Source organism: Leptosomus discolor, chromosome 8, assembly GCF_034619465.1.
Source record: "Leptosomus discolor isolate bLepDis1 chromosome 8, bLepDis1.hap2, whole genome shotgun sequence".
NCBI lineage: Eukaryota > Metazoa > Chordata > Aves > Leptosomiformes > Leptosomidae > Leptosomus > Leptosomus discolor.
The window spans coordinates 46,510,279-46,527,724 of NC_141398.1; the positions used below are offsets into that span (position 1 = coordinate 46,510,279).

General features: G+C 48.2%; 1 protein-coding gene across 1 annotated transcript; it reads left to right on the forward strand.

The window, feature by feature from the left end:
• Positions 1–386: 386 nt before the first annotated feature.
• CBLN1 (cerebellin 1 precursor) lies at positions 387–2,350 on the forward strand. Its single transcript, XM_086469299.1, has 3 exons — positions 387–653; positions 835–954; positions 2,153–2,350. The coding sequence occupies exons 1-3, from the start codon at positions 387–389 to the stop codon at positions 2,348–2,350; spliced, it is 585 nt and encodes a 194-aa protein (XP_086325425.1).
• Positions 2,351–17,446: the final 15,096 nt, after the last annotated feature.

Consider the following 17,446-nt stretch of genomic DNA (forward strand, 5'->3'; position numbering starts at 1 on the left):
GTGGGGGCGGGCGCGGGGCGCTGACGCCAGCGCGGGGCCGGTGGGGAGGCGGGGCCGCGCCCCGCGCCGTCTTTGTGCTCGCCGGCAGCCCCGGCAGCGCCGCCGCCTCCCGCCGCCTCCCTCAGCCCCGCGCGGCGCGGCGGGCGGCTCCGTTCCGCTCGGTTCCGCTCCGTACCGCAGCGCTCCGCGCCACCCCACCCCGCAACCGCGCCGCGCTATGTGTGCCGGCGCTCCCGTGCCTCCTCGCGGCCGCTTCCCACCCGGCGGGGCGCCCTCGGCCCCGCTCTGAGAGCGCGGCGGGGCAGGGAGCGAGCGGAGCGGAGCCGGGACGTGCCGCTCGGCCCGGCGTGGCGCGGAGCGGCGCGGAACGAAGGGAGCGCGACGCCATGCGGGGCCCGGGGCTGGGGCTGGGGCTTGGGCTGCTGCTGGGCGCGGCGTGGCTGGCGTGCGGACAGAACGAGACGGAGCCCATCGTGCTGGAGGGGAAGTGCCTCGTGGTGTGTGACTCCAACCCCACCTCCGACCCCACCGGCACGGCGCTCGGCATCTCCGTGCGCTCCGGCAGTGCCAAGGTCGCCTTCTCCGCCATCCGCAGCACCAACCACGAGCCCTCCGAGATGAGCAACCGCACCATGATCATCTACTTCGACCAGGTGGGGTGGGCGCGGCGGGGCTGCGGGCGCGGGCGGAGAGAAGTTGCCCGGGAAGGTGGCGGGGCCGGGCCGGGGACGCGCCGCCCCGCGGGGCCCTGCCCGCGGGAGGGGGGGCGCTGGGGGCCGGGGGCGGCGGTGGCAGCGGCCCCGCGGAGGTGCTGACGGTGCCCTTCCCTTCCAGGTACTAGTGAATATCGGCAGCAACTTCGACTCGGAGCGGAGCACTTTTATCTCGCCCAGGAAAGGGATTTACAGTTTCAATTTTCACGTGGTGAAAGTGTACAACAGGCAAACCATCCAGGTCAGCCCCGAGCGCGGTCGCCTCGCTCCGCGGGCACCGCGGGAGGGAGCGGCCCGGGTCCGCGGCCCGGCGGGGACGGGGGCCGTGCGGGCGGCGGGGCGGGGATGTGCCCTTGAGCCGCCGCCGGGAGCGCAGACCTCCCGGCGCGTCCCCGCCCGAGGGGACGGTGCCCAATGGGCCGCGCAGCCCCATCAGGCCTCCGCCCGGCCCCTGCCCGCAGGAGACGGCCCGGGACGGGAGGTGATAGTCCGGCGGCCGCTTGCCGTCCCCTCCCAGCCTGCCCGGGCCCCGGGGCTGCCCCGAGCCGTGGAGCGCCGGGAGGAGCATTCCTGCACAGAGCCTGTGGGAACCGCGGCCCCCGGTGGGCTTCTCACCCGCAGTCGGGCACCAGAAGGTTTCATAGGGGTTTGGGGTGCATGGAGGCGCCCATGGCATGGGTACGATAACAAATATAGCTCTGTGTGTGTGTGTGTGTGCAGATACCCTATACAGGCCTTTTGTATGTGGTTCGATGCATACGCACCTCTAGGTAGAGATAATAAATTACCGGCCTGAAGCCAGGTAGCATAACCTAGACAGGAAATCTGTCTGCGTAGCGATGCGCATTGCAAAGGTGAATGTACAGCTGCACAGCACTGTTCTGGTGTAAGTGGCTTCGCACATCTAGATTGGGCAGGTAGTGTATTATTAATGTGGGGTATGCAGTCCTGGGATCATTAATACGAGCTGAGCAGAGCTTATTGACTGTGTTGTGGCATATTGTCTTTGCTGCCTAACAAAGGAAAACTACCTCTTGAATACACTTCAAAAGCGCTGACTCTGGCAGCTGTGGCTCTGCTCCTCGCTGTCTGTGAGGTTTCGCATAAAGCAATCTTTCAATAAGTATGAGCAGACTTCTTTTCATAGCCTGAAAACACAGGCACCCTATTGAAATTCTTCAAAATGGGATCAATGTCCTGTTTTATATGCACCGGGTGTTTTGATGTGGTTGTCGGTCTAAAACAGCGGTGAAAGGCTTCTTCCTTTAGAGTACATACCTTAGCTGGGTTCAGATTGATATTTCACTTTTATGGGGCTGGAGTTTTAGCTGTCAAAAGAGGCCCTTTTTTAACTAAGCATTTCGCCTGCTAGGCGAGCCCCAGCGGTGTCGTTGTCTGACTCTAATTGACGAAGGGCTTTGTTTTATCTTGCTCTTTAGGTGAGTTTGATGCTAAATGGGTGGCCAGTGATTTCTGCCTTTGCAGGGGACCAAGATGTGACCCGAGAAGCTGCTAGCAATGGAGTCCTGATTCAGATGGAGAAAGGAGACAGAGCTTATCTAAAACTGGAGAGAGGAAACTTGATGGGAGGCTGGAAGTATTCGACATTCTCTGGATTTCTAGTGTTCCCGCTTTAAATCACTTCTCATCCAAGAAAAGGGAGAGATCTCTTACAAATTCCCAAGTCGTAGCTGGGTTTAAAGAGTCGTGGACAGCAGACTTTTTACATTCAAATATTAAAGAAGCTAAATCCTGCTTAGGTTTGTGTACATCTGCTTTGAAGAATTACTACTTATTTTTGTTGTGTTGCAGCCAACAGGCGGGAGACACTATAATTGATCAAACCTCCATTTATATTCTTCTCTCTCCTCCCACAAAATTAGTTCCCATCTCTGTGTCACTGGTGTAATTTGCCATCGTTCCCCCATGGTTTCTGCCTCACACAAGTAGACTTTAGATATTTTCATTGTCCTTTACAGCATATTTTGTAGTTTTGTTTTTAAAACATGTTAATCTTGACTCTTTCTCTGAGTTTAACTTTAAAAAAAAAAAAAAGGCAAAGTATTTTTGAATACATGGATGCTATGATGGAAGGGAAACTGCAATTCTTGCTGTGTACTGGCTGGCAAAAGGAAAAATTTCTACATGAAGAACTATTCACAGCCAAGGCTGACTAGAGTATTTCAATATTTCTATGTAATTCTGAGTGATTGTGAAATTTAAGGCTGCTAAATGTTTTGATGCTTGTTTTGCTCTTGTACAATGTGGCCCAACTAAATGCCAGGAATTATATTGAACTTTTACTATTACTCTGTAATATATGTGTGAATATTGAAAATTAATTTTTGCTTTAATTCAATAAAGTTTAAATGGGACTTTTATTTTTCTTAACCAGAAATAAGGTTTCTCAATGCAGGCAGGCGGCGGGGAGAAGGCTCGGCGCGGTCCCGGGCTGCGGCGGTGGGGCTGGGGCGGGGCGGGGGAGTCCCCGCGGGTGCGGCCGCGGCCGCAGCGCCCCGCGCAGCCCCCGCCAGCCCGAAGCGCCCTGCGCGGGGCCCCGCGGCTCGGCGCAGTCGTGCGAGCCCCGCGGGCGGTGCCGGCAGCCCGAGCGGACCCGTCGCTAGGAAGTTTCCCACCGACTCTTATATCCATTTATTTATAGCATTTATCTGTATTATAGTCTATAAACCAGATCGCATTTTATACGGCCGTCTAAAAATACCTGACAATGTATACTTCGATGCTAGTAGTATTTATTTGCTAGTATTACTTTGTTTACAGTCTTTTAAAGATGTAAATGCTATAATTTTGCAGTACTCGAAGAGATTACTACTTTTATTAAAAGGTGCGTACGAGGATTTCGATTGTATCTAAACTTTAATGTGAAATAAACCGGTGAAACGTCCCCGTGGGCTCAGTGCGTCGTGCGGCGGCGGCCGGCGCGGGGCTGCTCCCTGCCTGGGCTGCGGCATCGGCAGCCGCGCACGGATCCCGGCTCCCAGGAAGGGATTTAATTAGCTCCAAGGCGGGGGGGGGGGATTAACGCGAGCACAGTAAGGAACGCTCCTCGCTTTATTCACAGGTTCTGCCCTGGATGTAGACCCGCGGAGCGGGGGCCGGCGGGCAGCGGGGCCGGCCCGGGCTCTGCGTGGCCCGGGAAGGGCCGCGGCCCTTCCCCTCCCAGCGAAGAGCATCAGCAGCGTGTCAGCAGCCGCGCCTCTGTCACCCAGGGGTGCGGCGGCCGAAACGCCTTTTCCCCCGCGGCTGCCGACTGGCGCATGTCGCGACCGGGGCCCCGCAGCCGAGGGGAAGGCGCGGCCGGACCCCGCCAGCGGCGGGCCGGGGGCTCACCGGGAGCCGCACGAGGAAGCAATCGAGATTGATGAAGAAAGACTAATAACGGAGGGCAGTCGGGTCTTGGGGCTATAACCTGCCCGAGACACCCCACGTACCGGATCCTCCGGGCCACGCGCTGCTCTCCCAATATCAGACACTTTATTGCTTGCCCCGAAGCCGGTGGCCGCTCACGCAACGCTCCCCCGCCAGCGACAGGTCCGGGCAAGGCGAGCGAAGCCGCTCCTGCGTCCCCTGACCGCGGCGAGAGGGCAAAGTGAGCGACAAAAAAACAAGAAGGAGAAACAAAAATTGACGGGTTGCAACAGAAATGACGGCGACCCTGAGCCCTCACCCGCCCTGAGCCCGGGCCGCGTAGGGAGCCAGGCTGGGGCTCCCGGCCCGGCCCGCCGCGGGAGTGCCCCGGCAAGCGCCGCAGGTGCGGGGCTGATGATGCTGATGCTTGTCTTTTTTTTTTTTTTTTTTTCCCCTTTCTCTCCTCTCCTCTCCCTTAACGCGAAGCAAATAAACCCGCCACCTTCCGCTGTAAGTTTTCCCCTGGTTGTGAGAGCCTCATTAATATTGTGCAGCTGGAAATTGTATTACCCCCAATCGCAGCAAATCACTGCTCTGCGGCTATTACAAAACGCCGCCGTGGCTGCCTGGAAAAGCCTTGTCTGTTCCGCGCCCGCGCAGCGAGCTCCACCGCACTGCTCAGCAGCGCGCGTTAGCCCGGGTTAGCCCTGGGCCCCGGGAGCGAGAGCCCCACAGGATCCTCCCTTTGGAGGTAAAGCCGCCGGAACACCCACGGCGCTGGGCCGCGCTGCCGGGCTGGGAAGCCCTTGCCGGCGCCCCTGTCCGACCCCGGAGCCTGCTCCTGCTCCCGCCGCGGCTCCCCGGAGGGGCAGGCTGGTCCTGCTGCCTCCCCGCCGCGGCGTCTGTAAGCCAAGGGGAGCGTGTCCGAGCGGCCGCGGGCGGGTTGCCAGCGGGTGATTTACTTCAGCAGACGGACTATGTTTCAAAAAAAACCCCTTTGCCTCATCCCTGTCCCTCATGGCGGTCAGACGGCAGGGGCCGGCCCTGAGAGGGAAAGACCGCGAAGAAGCCCTCAAACCTGGAAGGAGGGCGCGGCGGGCAGCCAGAGGGGAGCCGGTAACGCGCTGCCGCCGCGGGGAGCGGCCTGGGGCCAGCGCTGCCCCAACGAGGCGGGCAGGGACGCAGGGCAGGCCCGGGCCGGCCGGTCGCACCCCTACTTGCTGCCGTCTCCACGCGCAGTCGGTGCTTTCACCCCGTGTTCAAGGCATGGAAAGCAAACCGGGCGTTTTGTTCCAGCGGGCGCCTTGAACCGCAGCTCGCTCTCCGCGGGCAGCTCTGGTCCCCCGCCCCGCGCCCGCTTTCCCGGCGAGGGACGGGCCTGCCGCTGCCCCCCGTGGGCGGGGGCGGGCAGCGCGGGGCTCGCCGCGAGTCTCGCACCTGTGCGGCCGGGCGAGGCGGCGCCATTTTCCTCAGGGCGCGACGCAGGGCTTTGCGAACCGGAGTATCCCGAGCATTTTCCAGGAGGAGAACGGGCTCCGAGGCGAGCGACCAAGCCGAAGGAAACCGGACCCGGGTGCAAACGGCCGCCTGCGCGGTGCGGGTAAGCGCGCCGGGGCCGACTCTACCCGCCCGCTCTCGGACGAGCTCACACGGCTGCTGAGGCTGCCCCGCACCCGCAGGCCGCAGCCGCCATTTTGAGCGGCGGAGGTAGCCGCGGCCTCCGGATGGGCACCCAGGTCGGGCTCCAGGCACTGCCGGCCGGGCTGCAGGGAGGCGGGGACGGACGAGGGACCGGCTGCTCCCCGGCTCCCATAGTTCTCCACCACCGAGGGGTCCCTCTGGGGAGGCTATGACCCCTCAGGGGTCTGGTACCCAGCCCCTGTGGCTGCGGTACTGCTGAGCCTGCTCCTGGGCATGGGTCCGCTCTTCCCCAGACGTGAGCAGCTACTGCTCTTTACTTGGCTTTAATGTGTCTTTCAGTTGATGTAAGTAATATCTGATTGAATCTGTTGCTGATTAGCGTGGAGCATCAGTTTACACAACAAGAAATTATGTTTCGTTGAGTTCATTAGTATGACTAGTGTTTGGTTTATGAGCATATCACTAATGGTAATGACCAGAGTTGATTGATTTCTAATGTGAATATAATTACACAATGTAGGGGAATTAAAGGAAAAAAATCCACATTCTCAATTGTTGGGTTTTTAGGGAGTGTGTGGGGGGGACGAGTGGGTGGAAAGGGAGAAACAAACCAACTCGCTTCTGCACAAACGATGCGAATGTAAAGATTAATAACTCCAGCAGGAGATGGCGAGTTTCGTCCAAAAGAAGAGAAAGTCAAATGCAGTTAACTCTGGGAATAGTTAATGCACACTGCACATTGCAAAACATAATTTCCTCTCTTCTACCCCTGAGGTACTGCTTGAAGCCCCATAAGTTCGCCTGGAAGAGGCCGTTGCCGAGGAGCCAGCTGAGGCAGGGCTGCCTGCATGGCCGGGCCGCCGGCTCCCTCCAGCCACGCCGACGGCTGCGCGGCAGCGGGCTGGGCTCGGAGGCAGAGCGGCTGCCGAGCGGAGGGGAGAGCTGTGCCTTCCTCCGGGGTCAGCGGGAGCAGCTCGCTCAGCTGCAGCATCTTTGACGGCAGCGGCAGTGCCGCCCCTGGCAGGGAGCGCGTTTCCTGCCCCGCTGCCCTGATCCTTTCTAGGAGGGGGAGACGGAGAGCGGCAAGTGCTGCAGAGCCCTGGCTGGAGCAGGGTGAAGGGCTGCAACAGGTAAGGGGAGCGGAGCCGGGCTTCGTGGGCCAGCCACCAGGTGGGATTTTAGAGGCAGGGAGGGAGGGGACAGTATTGTGAGGGCTGGGGGAGAGCAGGTCGGAAGCAACTTGTGTACCTCAGCTGTGCTTCATCTGTGTGTCCCTGAGGGTGACCTCTGGGACTGTCCTTTCCACTTAAATGGAAAGGTAGTCTGGGAGGGGAGTGATCAGAGCATTTTGCTGGAGGCACTTCCAGTGGCATGTGCAGGAGGAAAGGGGAGAGGCTCAGGGGCTTGCAGAACTGCTTTTCGTGTCTCCCCTTGGGCAGGGTCAGTGAGGGAAGCATGGCATATACTCTGCCAGCTGAGAGTTGCCAAAAGGCCTCTCATGTTGCTTGCCCAGAAAAAAAAGGGGCCTTCTGTTTTTGTGGAGAGTAAAAGGGCCTTCTGTTTTTGTGGAGGGTGATACAAGCTGTGTACTTTGCTGTGGGAGAAGACGACTCAGGCAAGGCTAGCAGTAATCACTCCCTGTGTCTTGGGGCAGTGCTCCTCTCTGTGCTCTCAATACTCTCGCTGGAAACCTAGCGTGGACTTGAAGCTGTGCTGCCTGCACTGGAGATATCTGAATTAGGTGCATTTCCCCTGCCTTCCACTAGGACCTCCAGGCTTCCTAGGATACAGGGCAATGGGGTGCCTTTGCTCCAGTGATCCTGGGTCAGTAGCAGTGTTGATCCCAGTGTAAACAGCTGTGCACATCTGGGTGCAGAGCTTCTCCCTCTCCCTCATGACAACTTTGAGCTTTCTGTTGGGCAAGTGAGGAAAATTATGCCATTTGCCCTTCTGCAGCTTTACACCTATGTTGGTGGGGAGATGAGGTAATGACCTGTTCTACGTTTTATGAGTTGCATTTAGTTTCTTACAGTATGGGATTCCTAAAATGAAACAGTTGCTGTTCTGAACTCAGGATGTGTCTGGGATGCTTAAAAGCCCTGTTTTGGGGGATTTTACTTCAGGAGGGGGTTGTGGAGCTATTGGAGAAATGTTCTAGCATTGCATGGGCATCTAGACTTGCAGAAGGATTTCTAAGGGTCTCCTGCCTCTTGTGCCTAGTTCCCTAACAAAAATAGTTTCTATTGTCATGAGTCTTCCTTGCAGAATGGTACTCCCAGCACTCTTGTTGTTGATAACCTTTTATTTTATTCTACCGTAGTGTAGGAAGTCATACATATTTTGATCTTATCCTCATACCTTCTCTTGTGTGCCTCCTTGCTGTATTTTGGCGAGTAATTCTAGTTGGGGGAGACTGAAATTCTGCTAAGCTATTGGAAGAAAGAAGATATGAGGAAGAGATGTTGGAAGAGTTTGAGCAAAATGAAGACAGATGTGAATAATTCTTTTGTATTAGTAATTTATTTTGTGTAAAGTGTGTTGGAAGAAATGAGTGCATCAACTTCAGTTATATTTCCAGTCAGGAGTGTTGAAGATTTCTTGCTGGAGACATCCAGCAGTAGTGATGTTTTTATTTTTTTTGTCTTACAACACTCATTCAAGGACTAGCAGATCACAGGAGGACTGCTTAATAGTCATCCAGCTTATAGTGGAAATTCTCATTTCATTATTGCACTTAATGCTAATAAATTTTAATGTGCTTTTGATGTTTTGGGCTTCAGGGTCATTGAAGTCAGGGCCGTCCTCCTTGAGCTGCTTCTGTACTGACAGTGTTTGTCAGTAGTAAATAACACTTTTAAAAAAGATAATTATTGTAGTAAAAAGGAACATAATCTGGAAACTTTTCTGTTAATAAAAGCCCCATGCCACTAACTGCATGATAGTTTTTTTTGGTGTTGCTGTTACCAGAGCAGATACATATTTCTCTTTCTGTTATCAAATAAAAATGCTGACTCTTAAAAAAAAAAGTGAACATGTCATATTGCTCACTCTAACAGTTCTTTCCTTCAAAATTTCATGTAAAACACCTCAGGATATTGGTCAGACTGCCCGATCTACAATAAATACCATTTCCATTGAAAGAATGGAGAAGCATTTTGTTCTTCCTATGCATGTGGTACTATTCCTGATTTCATAATTGTTAAAATCTGGTTTACAGGACCTGCAATTTCATGGGTCAGTTCTCCTTCCTACTTTGATTCTTGGGCACATGTTGAGTCGTGTTTTAAAATTACTGATTGGCATGGATCCGTAACTTCCTTCTGAGTGTTTTTATAATTTCTTCACCTGGTTTTGTATTTCCCAGCTGTCAAGAGAACTGGAGTTGGCTATGGTTCTGTCTGAGATGTGGGGAAAGAGAAGCTTCTGATGTCTCTCTTTTTTTTAATCTGGTTTTATTGTTCCTTTGCTATTTCCTTTCTAAGTGATTAATCTCACTATGTTAGTCTTCGAAGAACCTTTCGAAAGCCTCAGTTGTTCTTACAATCCAGAGGATTGCAGCCTTGAGTTTTGAAACGTCTTTTTCAAATGGCGGGACCAGTTCTATCCGGAATAGTGAGATAAGGCTCAGCAGTTATTATATACATAACAGAAACACTAATTTAGGTAGCCATGCAGTTTGTCATGTGGCCAACCTCTTGCAGTGATGCATTGAGCAGAGGTCTTATACTGAGTTTCCTGCAGTATTCCCTGTTGTGGCTTGATTGAGCTAATTGAGAGCCCTGCTAGTAATTCACCGCCATTAATACACATAAACTTACCAGCTTTGTATTTAGCTTATTGTGTACATGAAAAATTGCACAGCTCTGACCAAACTCAGAATTAAATTGTTTTCCCAGGCTGAGCTAATTCACTGAATTTTGAAGCACTGGTTTAACATAACATTTTGACATGTGAAAATCACATTTATTTTCCTAATATACGTAGTGGAAAGACTTCATTGACTAGAAAGGGCTTTGGAACAGATACACTGAGGAAAAATCAGCTTCTCTCTATAATGGGAAGAGGAGGATCTTTCATTATTAAAGTAGAGGTGCCAGGGCTCAGTTTTCAAGGTACGGTTTAAATTCCATTGGGTCGTTAAATGAGATTTTTCTGCTGACATAAATTTGCATAGCTGTGGTGCACTGCAAATTCTTGCAACTTATTTTGCCTGTGGGATCTTATGGCAGAAGCCAAGAAGCATGTTGTTACAGAAATACATCCCAGTCCTATTACCTCCGTTGCAAGCAGCAGATATACCTGCATAAGAGAAGGATTATTTGGATAACTAGAACGTTGCAGGAAACACATCCATATTTCTTATTCTCATGTTTTATTTTCATTTGTCCTGTGGCCGTACATAACACAACTGAATTTTTGGCCATGTTTTCAAGATAGTGTAAAACCTCTGGATAAATGTGGAGGCATTTAATAGTTTCAGTGGCAAGCACATGGTAGAAGGATGCAGTTGTCCAAAGTTTAGGATGCCTAGGATAGTTTTTTGGAAATAACTGGAATGTCACGGGGTCAAAGCTGTCCAGTGTTATCTGGTGATGGTCACGTAAAGTTCCATCAGTCTCGGGCTTTGGATGCTGTTGTGGTTTAACCCCAGCTGGCAACTCAGCACCACATAGCTGCTCACTCACTGCCTCCCCAGTGGGATGGGGGAGACAATGGGAAGGGTAAAAGTGACAAAACTCATCTGTTGAGATAAAGACAGTTTAACAGGCAAAGCAAAAGTGGTGCACGCAAGCAAAGCAAAAGAAAGAATTCATTCACCACTTCCCATTGGCAGGCAGGTGTTCAGCTGTCTCCAGGAAAGCAGGGCTCTGTCATGCGTAATCGTTACTTGGGAAGACAAATGCCATCACTCCGAATGTCCCCCCCTTCATTCTTTCCCCAGCTCTATGTGCTGCACATGATGTCATATGGTGTGGGATATCCCGTTGGTCAGCTGGGGTCAGCTGTCCCCGCTGTGTCCCCTCTCAGCTTCTGGTGCACCCCAGCCCACTCGCTGGTGGGGCTGTGTGAGGAGCAGAAAAGGCCTTGACTCTGTGTAAGCGCTGCTCAGCAGTAACGAGAACACCCCTGTGTTACCGACACTGTTTCCAGCCCAAATCCAGTCCACAGCCCCATAGCAGCTACGGGGAAGAAAATTAACTCTACCCCAGCCAAAACCAGCACAGGTGCATAACCTGTTCCAGTTCTGAGACAAACTTTTACTATTTAAAATGCTTACATTTTAAGAAGAAAAGAAGAAAAACAGTTAAAAGCATTGAAACATACCAAGTAAGGTATTTGTTTTAATAACATCAGTTACTATTTTATCTTGAAGTGGTAGATGGTTTTATAAAGAAACCATCTTCTCTCTCTACCCGCAGTCTTTTAGATGGTACTGAAGATTTGAATACTTGTCCTATGCGGGAAAGGAAATAGTTGAATTGGTCTGGAGCTTTTTTAAGATGAAACATATGAAGTACATGCAAAAATATGGAGAACAGAAGGACAGAAATATTTTTTTTTCTGACACATTTTTGTGTCTTTTTATGGCTGAGATGGTAATAGTGTAAAGTAGTAGTGGCTCCTCTGAAACCAGGCAAACTGATGCTTGGGTTCTCTGGGCCAACTAGTCAATACCCGCAGGTTTGGTCATGACTGGTTTATGCTAATAACACTGGTAATGTTGCCAAATCCCTTTGGCAATACTTCAGCAGCTGGGAAGATGAATGAGTCCTGTACCACCACAGATCAACTGCAGAATGATAATTTTAGTTTAATGCTTAAGCATGTTTTTAATGTTCCCCTTACTGTAATGTGTTTTGAGCAAAGCTGGAAGATGTTGCAAATACAACATTGGGATGTTGTTTCTAAATTGATGTAATTAGGAGCTGGTCTGATTAATGCTATTAATGTCAGCATGTTCCAAAGAAGGGAGGGCTGTTTATTCAGGTTGGCTTCACATGTGTTCTCTTAATTTGAATTTGTGTGAATATATTTTGTATTTTCTGAATATATCTGTCACATCCTACCTTAATGGTGACAGCGCATCATACCACGCTGTGTTTCTCTCTTACTGTATCTACACTGGTCTCTAATGAATACTTCTGCACAAAGGCTGTTGTACATAGTGCAGCCCAGTGAGTTCCTGTCTGACTCAGATGCTTTTCACTCAGCCTTTTACCTCTGCAGTTTATGGAAATTTCCCTCCTGTTACACTGTGGCCAGGTTGCAGCTAACCCTGTGTCTTGTCTCGGGGTCAGAGGAAGAATGCAGGACACTTCTTTCTGCATCTGTATAGCAGGAAAACATTTTTGCAAGCTTGAAGCAAAGGGACTGTTACCTGGTAGGAAGTGCTAAGCTAGAGCAAGCAAGGTAGCATCTGGCTGCACATGACCACTTGTAGGAGAGTTTTAAACCCCTTGCTGCAGCAGTTTACATCTTTGCCCACAACATTAGTAATGCACTGTAGAAGTACAGTCCTTTATATCTTGAGACATTTTTTTGTACATTCCTTCTGATACAGTTGCTCATCTGCTGAGTTTTCTATACGAGTTGTGCAGCTTTTCAGTTTTAACTGGTTTAATCATCCTTCTTCCCACAAAGCTCAATACTTCAGCATTGCCAATCGGGAGGAGACCGTTTTTGCTCTGTTAACTCGGTTCGTGTCTGTTTCTTTGTGTATCTACTTCCTGTCATCTCTGAGATTAACTTAAAATAGTTCTTTCCTTTAGTAGCTGTTTCCAGTTTTCTCCACCACCTTTATAGGTTGTTCATGCTGTGCTTTTCCTTTCTAACTTTATTTTTTTTCTTGTTTAGAAGAACCCTGTTGATACACAGTATTAGGATCTCTGCTGGAAACTAGTAATACGTTAATTCTTGCTGAAGTATTGGCTACCCGCATCTCTCATTGGATCCTCAGGAAATGCTGGAGATAGATACTGATATATATAGTTATTCTGTTGAGAAGCCTGCAGTTTTGTAAAACACTTAAGAATGTGCTTGATGTGAAAAATATGTTCATCCAGTTGAAAGCAACAAGGTGCTTCATGTTCTTCAAGTTAAAGCACTTAAGCATAAGTTAAAGCACTTACCAGCCATGTATGCCTTCAGGCTAGATAACAGAAGTATGAGGGTTGTTTTATTTTTAAACCAGTGGATAAAAGTGGCCTTTTAAAAATTGGGACATTCTTTCAGAAGGAATCACAGGCAACAGTCAGCTACTTTTAAGGTGGATCTTGACAAGATAGCAAATGTGTGTTTGTGAAGAAGGCAGATGTGGAGGTTTGTTCTGTATTTACGTTTAAGCCCAAGTTAGCAAGTTTGTTTCTTTGACTAATAAGTAACTTTATTCAACATTACTTTCTGACCTTGTTTGCTGTACTGCTATGTTGTGAAGTGCAGTAACAAAAACAACGAAAAAAAGTTGCTCTGGATTGTAAACTTACGCAATAATTGAGGTTTGGTTTCTGTCTGTTTTACCAAGGAGGTAAATTGTACTTTTCACAGTTATGCATGGCATAAGAGCCCAGAAGAATTACTCTATTGGTAGCTCCTTAAATAAGAATCCATCCAGGTTCATGACTGAGCATGAAGCTTCTCATGGTTCAGAGTTTAATGTTACAAGGGAATAAAATACTTCTCACTAAATGATAGTGAAAACAGAGTAGGAGGTATTTTGTTCAGGGAATACAAGCTATTGTCCTACCGTTGTCCAGAAAGCAACATACATCAAACAGAAGATGTCTTCCTTACATTCTAGCTAAATCAATGTTATTTCTTCCAGAATACTACTGCTTCTATTCCTAGAGATAAAAAAACATAGCTCACTGTCAGTAGATAATTCCTCCTCTTGGGCTTTCTGTCCTTGACCAGTAGAAGTTTTTATTTTTCTTAGACAAGGAAGACTTTCTTTATCCCTGCAAGATTAAATTGCCTTGCTGGCAAATCTGGCTCACTGAAGAAGCTGAGAAGGAAGAGCAGATAGGGAAGAAATAGAAAAGAAAATAATTTCAGAGTATCTTTATAGTCTCCTATTGTTACGATGTCAATTACTATCATATATCACCTGTACCGCAAACTTGTCATACCTTGGGGTATTTGTTCTTTTTGTTTTCTCCAACTAGTAGAAAATATATCAATTATCCGTAGGAAATCTGTTTTATTGCTGTACTCATCTTTAAAGTATAGCCGTGATGCTCAAAGGGATTTACTTTTTAACATGTAATTCAGAAGGATGAATATTAAAAGATGATAGTTTCTTTTTAATCCGGTTGTGCATTCCATGGGAGTAATTGCAGAAAATAGTGCCCTTTTCAACTTTTTTAGTTGGCACTGCTCTATTTTAGGTGCTGTTACCTCACACTACCGAATGGTTAAGAATGGTAGATTAAGCAGTGTATTCTATAACTGTGGGCTCTGATTTAACACTATAACACTCCTTTTGATGAGTGCAGAGTGCATTCAGTTACTGTAAACATGGGGTTTCCAAAATGGTGTATAGGAGTAGAAAGAAGGCTAATGAACTGCGAAAAAAACCCAACTTGCTTCTCTAATTGACAAAAAGGTCTGCAGGGAGTCAGCCAGGCTTCACACAGGTGAGACAAGCAGGCTGCGGTCTATGATCCTGGACGGTGGTTAGTTATTGATGGCTATATTAGGCGTTCTGATTACTGAGAGACAGCTGCAGTGTGCTTAGCTCTTTGCAGCATTTTTTTTTTTGTCTCCAGAGCAATCAGACTTTCAGAGTACCAGGAGAGAAGGGAAGCACTTATTCACAAAGTACATCAACTTGCAAACTTTAGGTATGATTCTTCCCTTTTCTTGGTGATATGGGAACAATAACTGACTGAACTTATGTTCCTTGAAGCCCAGGTATTCATCCCACCCTTGGAAGGACAGTGCAGGTTCATCACTACACTTTGGTAGTGCTTGTGTGACCCTAGAGCAGCTCCTGTCCTGGAGGCTTTGCTTTCAAGCTTCAGCATTGACTGTGGTGAGAGAAAGTTTGTCAGAAGGGCTCCCAGCTCTCCCTGGGAACAGAAGACAGAGGGTGGATAATGAATAGAGCTAAAAGGTGAGAGGTGTCTTCTAGTTCAGCTCTCCCTTGGTCAAGTTCTCCCTCCTTGATCTACCTAGTTCTTATGTAGAGTCAGTCTTCTGTTTCCTTTCAATTAGAGCCCCATCCTACTTTTCTGTCCCTTCCGGTTTGTGAAGTTTAATCCTCTCTCAGTTCCTTTTCACTTGTATTTCTTTGCTTTCATGACTCAGGACTTTTTTTCCGCTTTTCCTTCATGCTATGTCATTTCTTCTGGTTGGAACAGTGTCCTCCTTTTCTGAAAGGAAACATCAGTCTAGCGGGAGGATTAAAGGAGATTTTTAAATAAATTCATAGGGAGTCTCAACCCCTTGCAAAAACTGGAAGAAAATAGCAGTGAGTTTCAATTACAGTGAGCTTTATTTCTGTATAGCATAATGTAATTCATAATGTTATCAGTATCTATAAAAGCATAAAGACAAGACAGCAGTAGGAGTTACAGAAAACTTAATAAAATCAAAAGCCTTACAAAAGGTATAAAATTAAACTTGAAAATACTGTGGAAGAGGAGGAAGGGGAAGGGCCATGGCCAGAACCACAAATTGCAGGCTACTCTGGAAAAAAAAAAAAACAGCTTTGGAAAGATCTAAAGTGAAGCCAAAAGATGGAGGAGGCCCCCCAAACCAGCAAAAGAGAAGCCCGTCTAAATGAGTTCTAGCTGAATAGGTTAGGAACTGAAGAGGAAGGGAATGTTAAGCACTTTTCGTTTATGTGGTAGACAGAAAGAGAAAATAATCGCCAACTTTCCTCTGGGTAAAGGGGATCAGAGAAGCATTGTCAATTTGACTGTATTGCTGAGGCAGTGTTAAAAAAACCAACCTCTCAACCTTCTCTTTAGACTTCTTCACTGTAAAGAACAGAAAAACGCACAAAATATAAATCTCAAAAATGATTAGTCAAAATGACAGATTCTCTTTTAAGCTTCCTGTGTTAGAGGTTAGATCACAAATTCTCTTCGCCAGTAATGAACATGATTAAAACCATAGGGATTCCCTTCCATACTACCTTGAAAAGCAAGTAATGCAATAGAGAACTACATTGATAAGGCCTTGTGTGCTCTACTCATAAGTTAACACTGTGTTTCATACCAGCTGCAGCTGCTATTAGCAGGGTAAAGGTCTGGATAACCTCTGTCCATTTTCCCCAAAATGGAACTGTTTCTGCCACCATTGCAGACTTAGAACTTGTGGCATGGGCACAGTGCCTTGAAGGCTTATGACCTTTTGCTTGAAATAAAAGCAGAAGTGAAGAGATTTTGATGAGAGAACATCAATAAGATAATGATAAGTTGCATCAAGAGATACACTGCATTTAGTTTCTTTGTCATAGGCATGGTTACCACTATTTTGCCCTGAAGACTTATTTTCAGGTTATTGGAATCTGTCTAACTTTGAGTAAGTTGCTTTCTAGTTTATTTTATTGAGGCAAGTGATGATTTGCATCAGTTTCCATGTAGAGGTCTGCTTCATTGCATAATACAACTCCTACCTTAACCGTTCTGCCTAGGGCCTGTGCAGCATTATGGATTGTTACATTTGAAGTGAGGAATGCTTCCTCCAGTTACACGACTAAACAAGTGATGAAATGGGTGAATCTTTCCTTGAGACTCATAAGAGAAAGGTTTCTGTTTCCCTGTTCCCAGTTAACTAAACTGTTTTGACTCCAGGACAGACTCAGTTTGGGATGTGACAAAGAAGCCTCCTGCAAAACAATGAATATTTAATTTTGTTAGTATCTCAGGTTGTTTCTGAGTCAAGAGTTGTTGCTTCTACTTGGGCCTAACAATGCCTATCTTTTTCTTTTGCTAGTAAAATGTTAGGCACCTAAGACTAATGCATGTTGCTAACAGTATTAGGGTATTCAAGACTTTTTCCTTGTCAAATAAGCAAATTCTTGGTTTGGCTTTTCAAAACTCGGGTGTTTAATTTTCCTGTTGTGTTTTCAACAAGCCATCTTAGTAAGCTGATTCGTTTGTGTTTGAGTTACTTCTAAATGTTCATCTTTGGAAACAGGGAAATTGGAGATGTGGACAGATACACACTACCCCAGGCTAAAGGAGTAAAGAACAAGATCTGTGACCGTTCCCTGATAGGCCCGGGTGTGTGTCAGATCTTTGTTTTCAACCCCACAGACCCCTGATGTCATTCTCAGCTCTTGCGTGATGCCACCTGCTAATAGGGACTGCTCCTGCAGATTTCTGCTAGCCGTAATAGGTGCACATTGTGTAAGAATAAAAACAGCTCAGCTTTATTGTGTGGCTTGCATGCCTGGTAATGAATAGAAGGAAGGCACACTCCTTCACGAACAGCAAAATTTAATATAATCTCTTCCTGGAGCTGCACCAGTGGGACTGAAAGTTTATCTCAGCATTCCAAGGGCAATAAAAACCTAAATTTAAACTCAAGACGTCTTACTGGGGCAAGAGTACCCAGAGGCTGTGTACTGTTCAAACTTTGTTTAGATCATAACTGCTTATATAAAGTTAGTTTATACCAACTAGTTAGGTTTTATGTTTTCAAGCAGTACCTCTATTACTAGGAGAGACATAGCAAGTGGAGGTGATGCATCTGATAGTTCAGCTGTGCTTTAC

Coding starts and splice junctions, on each gene's coding strand:
- CBLN1 (XM_086469299.1), top strand. CDS start 387: ATGCGGGGCCCGGGGCTGGGGCTGGGGCTTGGGCTGCTGCTGGGCGCG. Junction 654..834: donor TGATCATCTACTTCGACCAG/GTGGGGTGGGCG, acceptor CTTCCCTTCCAG/GTACTAGTGAATATCGGCAG. Junction 955..2,152: donor ACAACAGGCAAACCATCCAG/GTCAGCCCCGAG, acceptor CTTGCTCTTTAG/GTGAGTTTGATGCTAAATGG.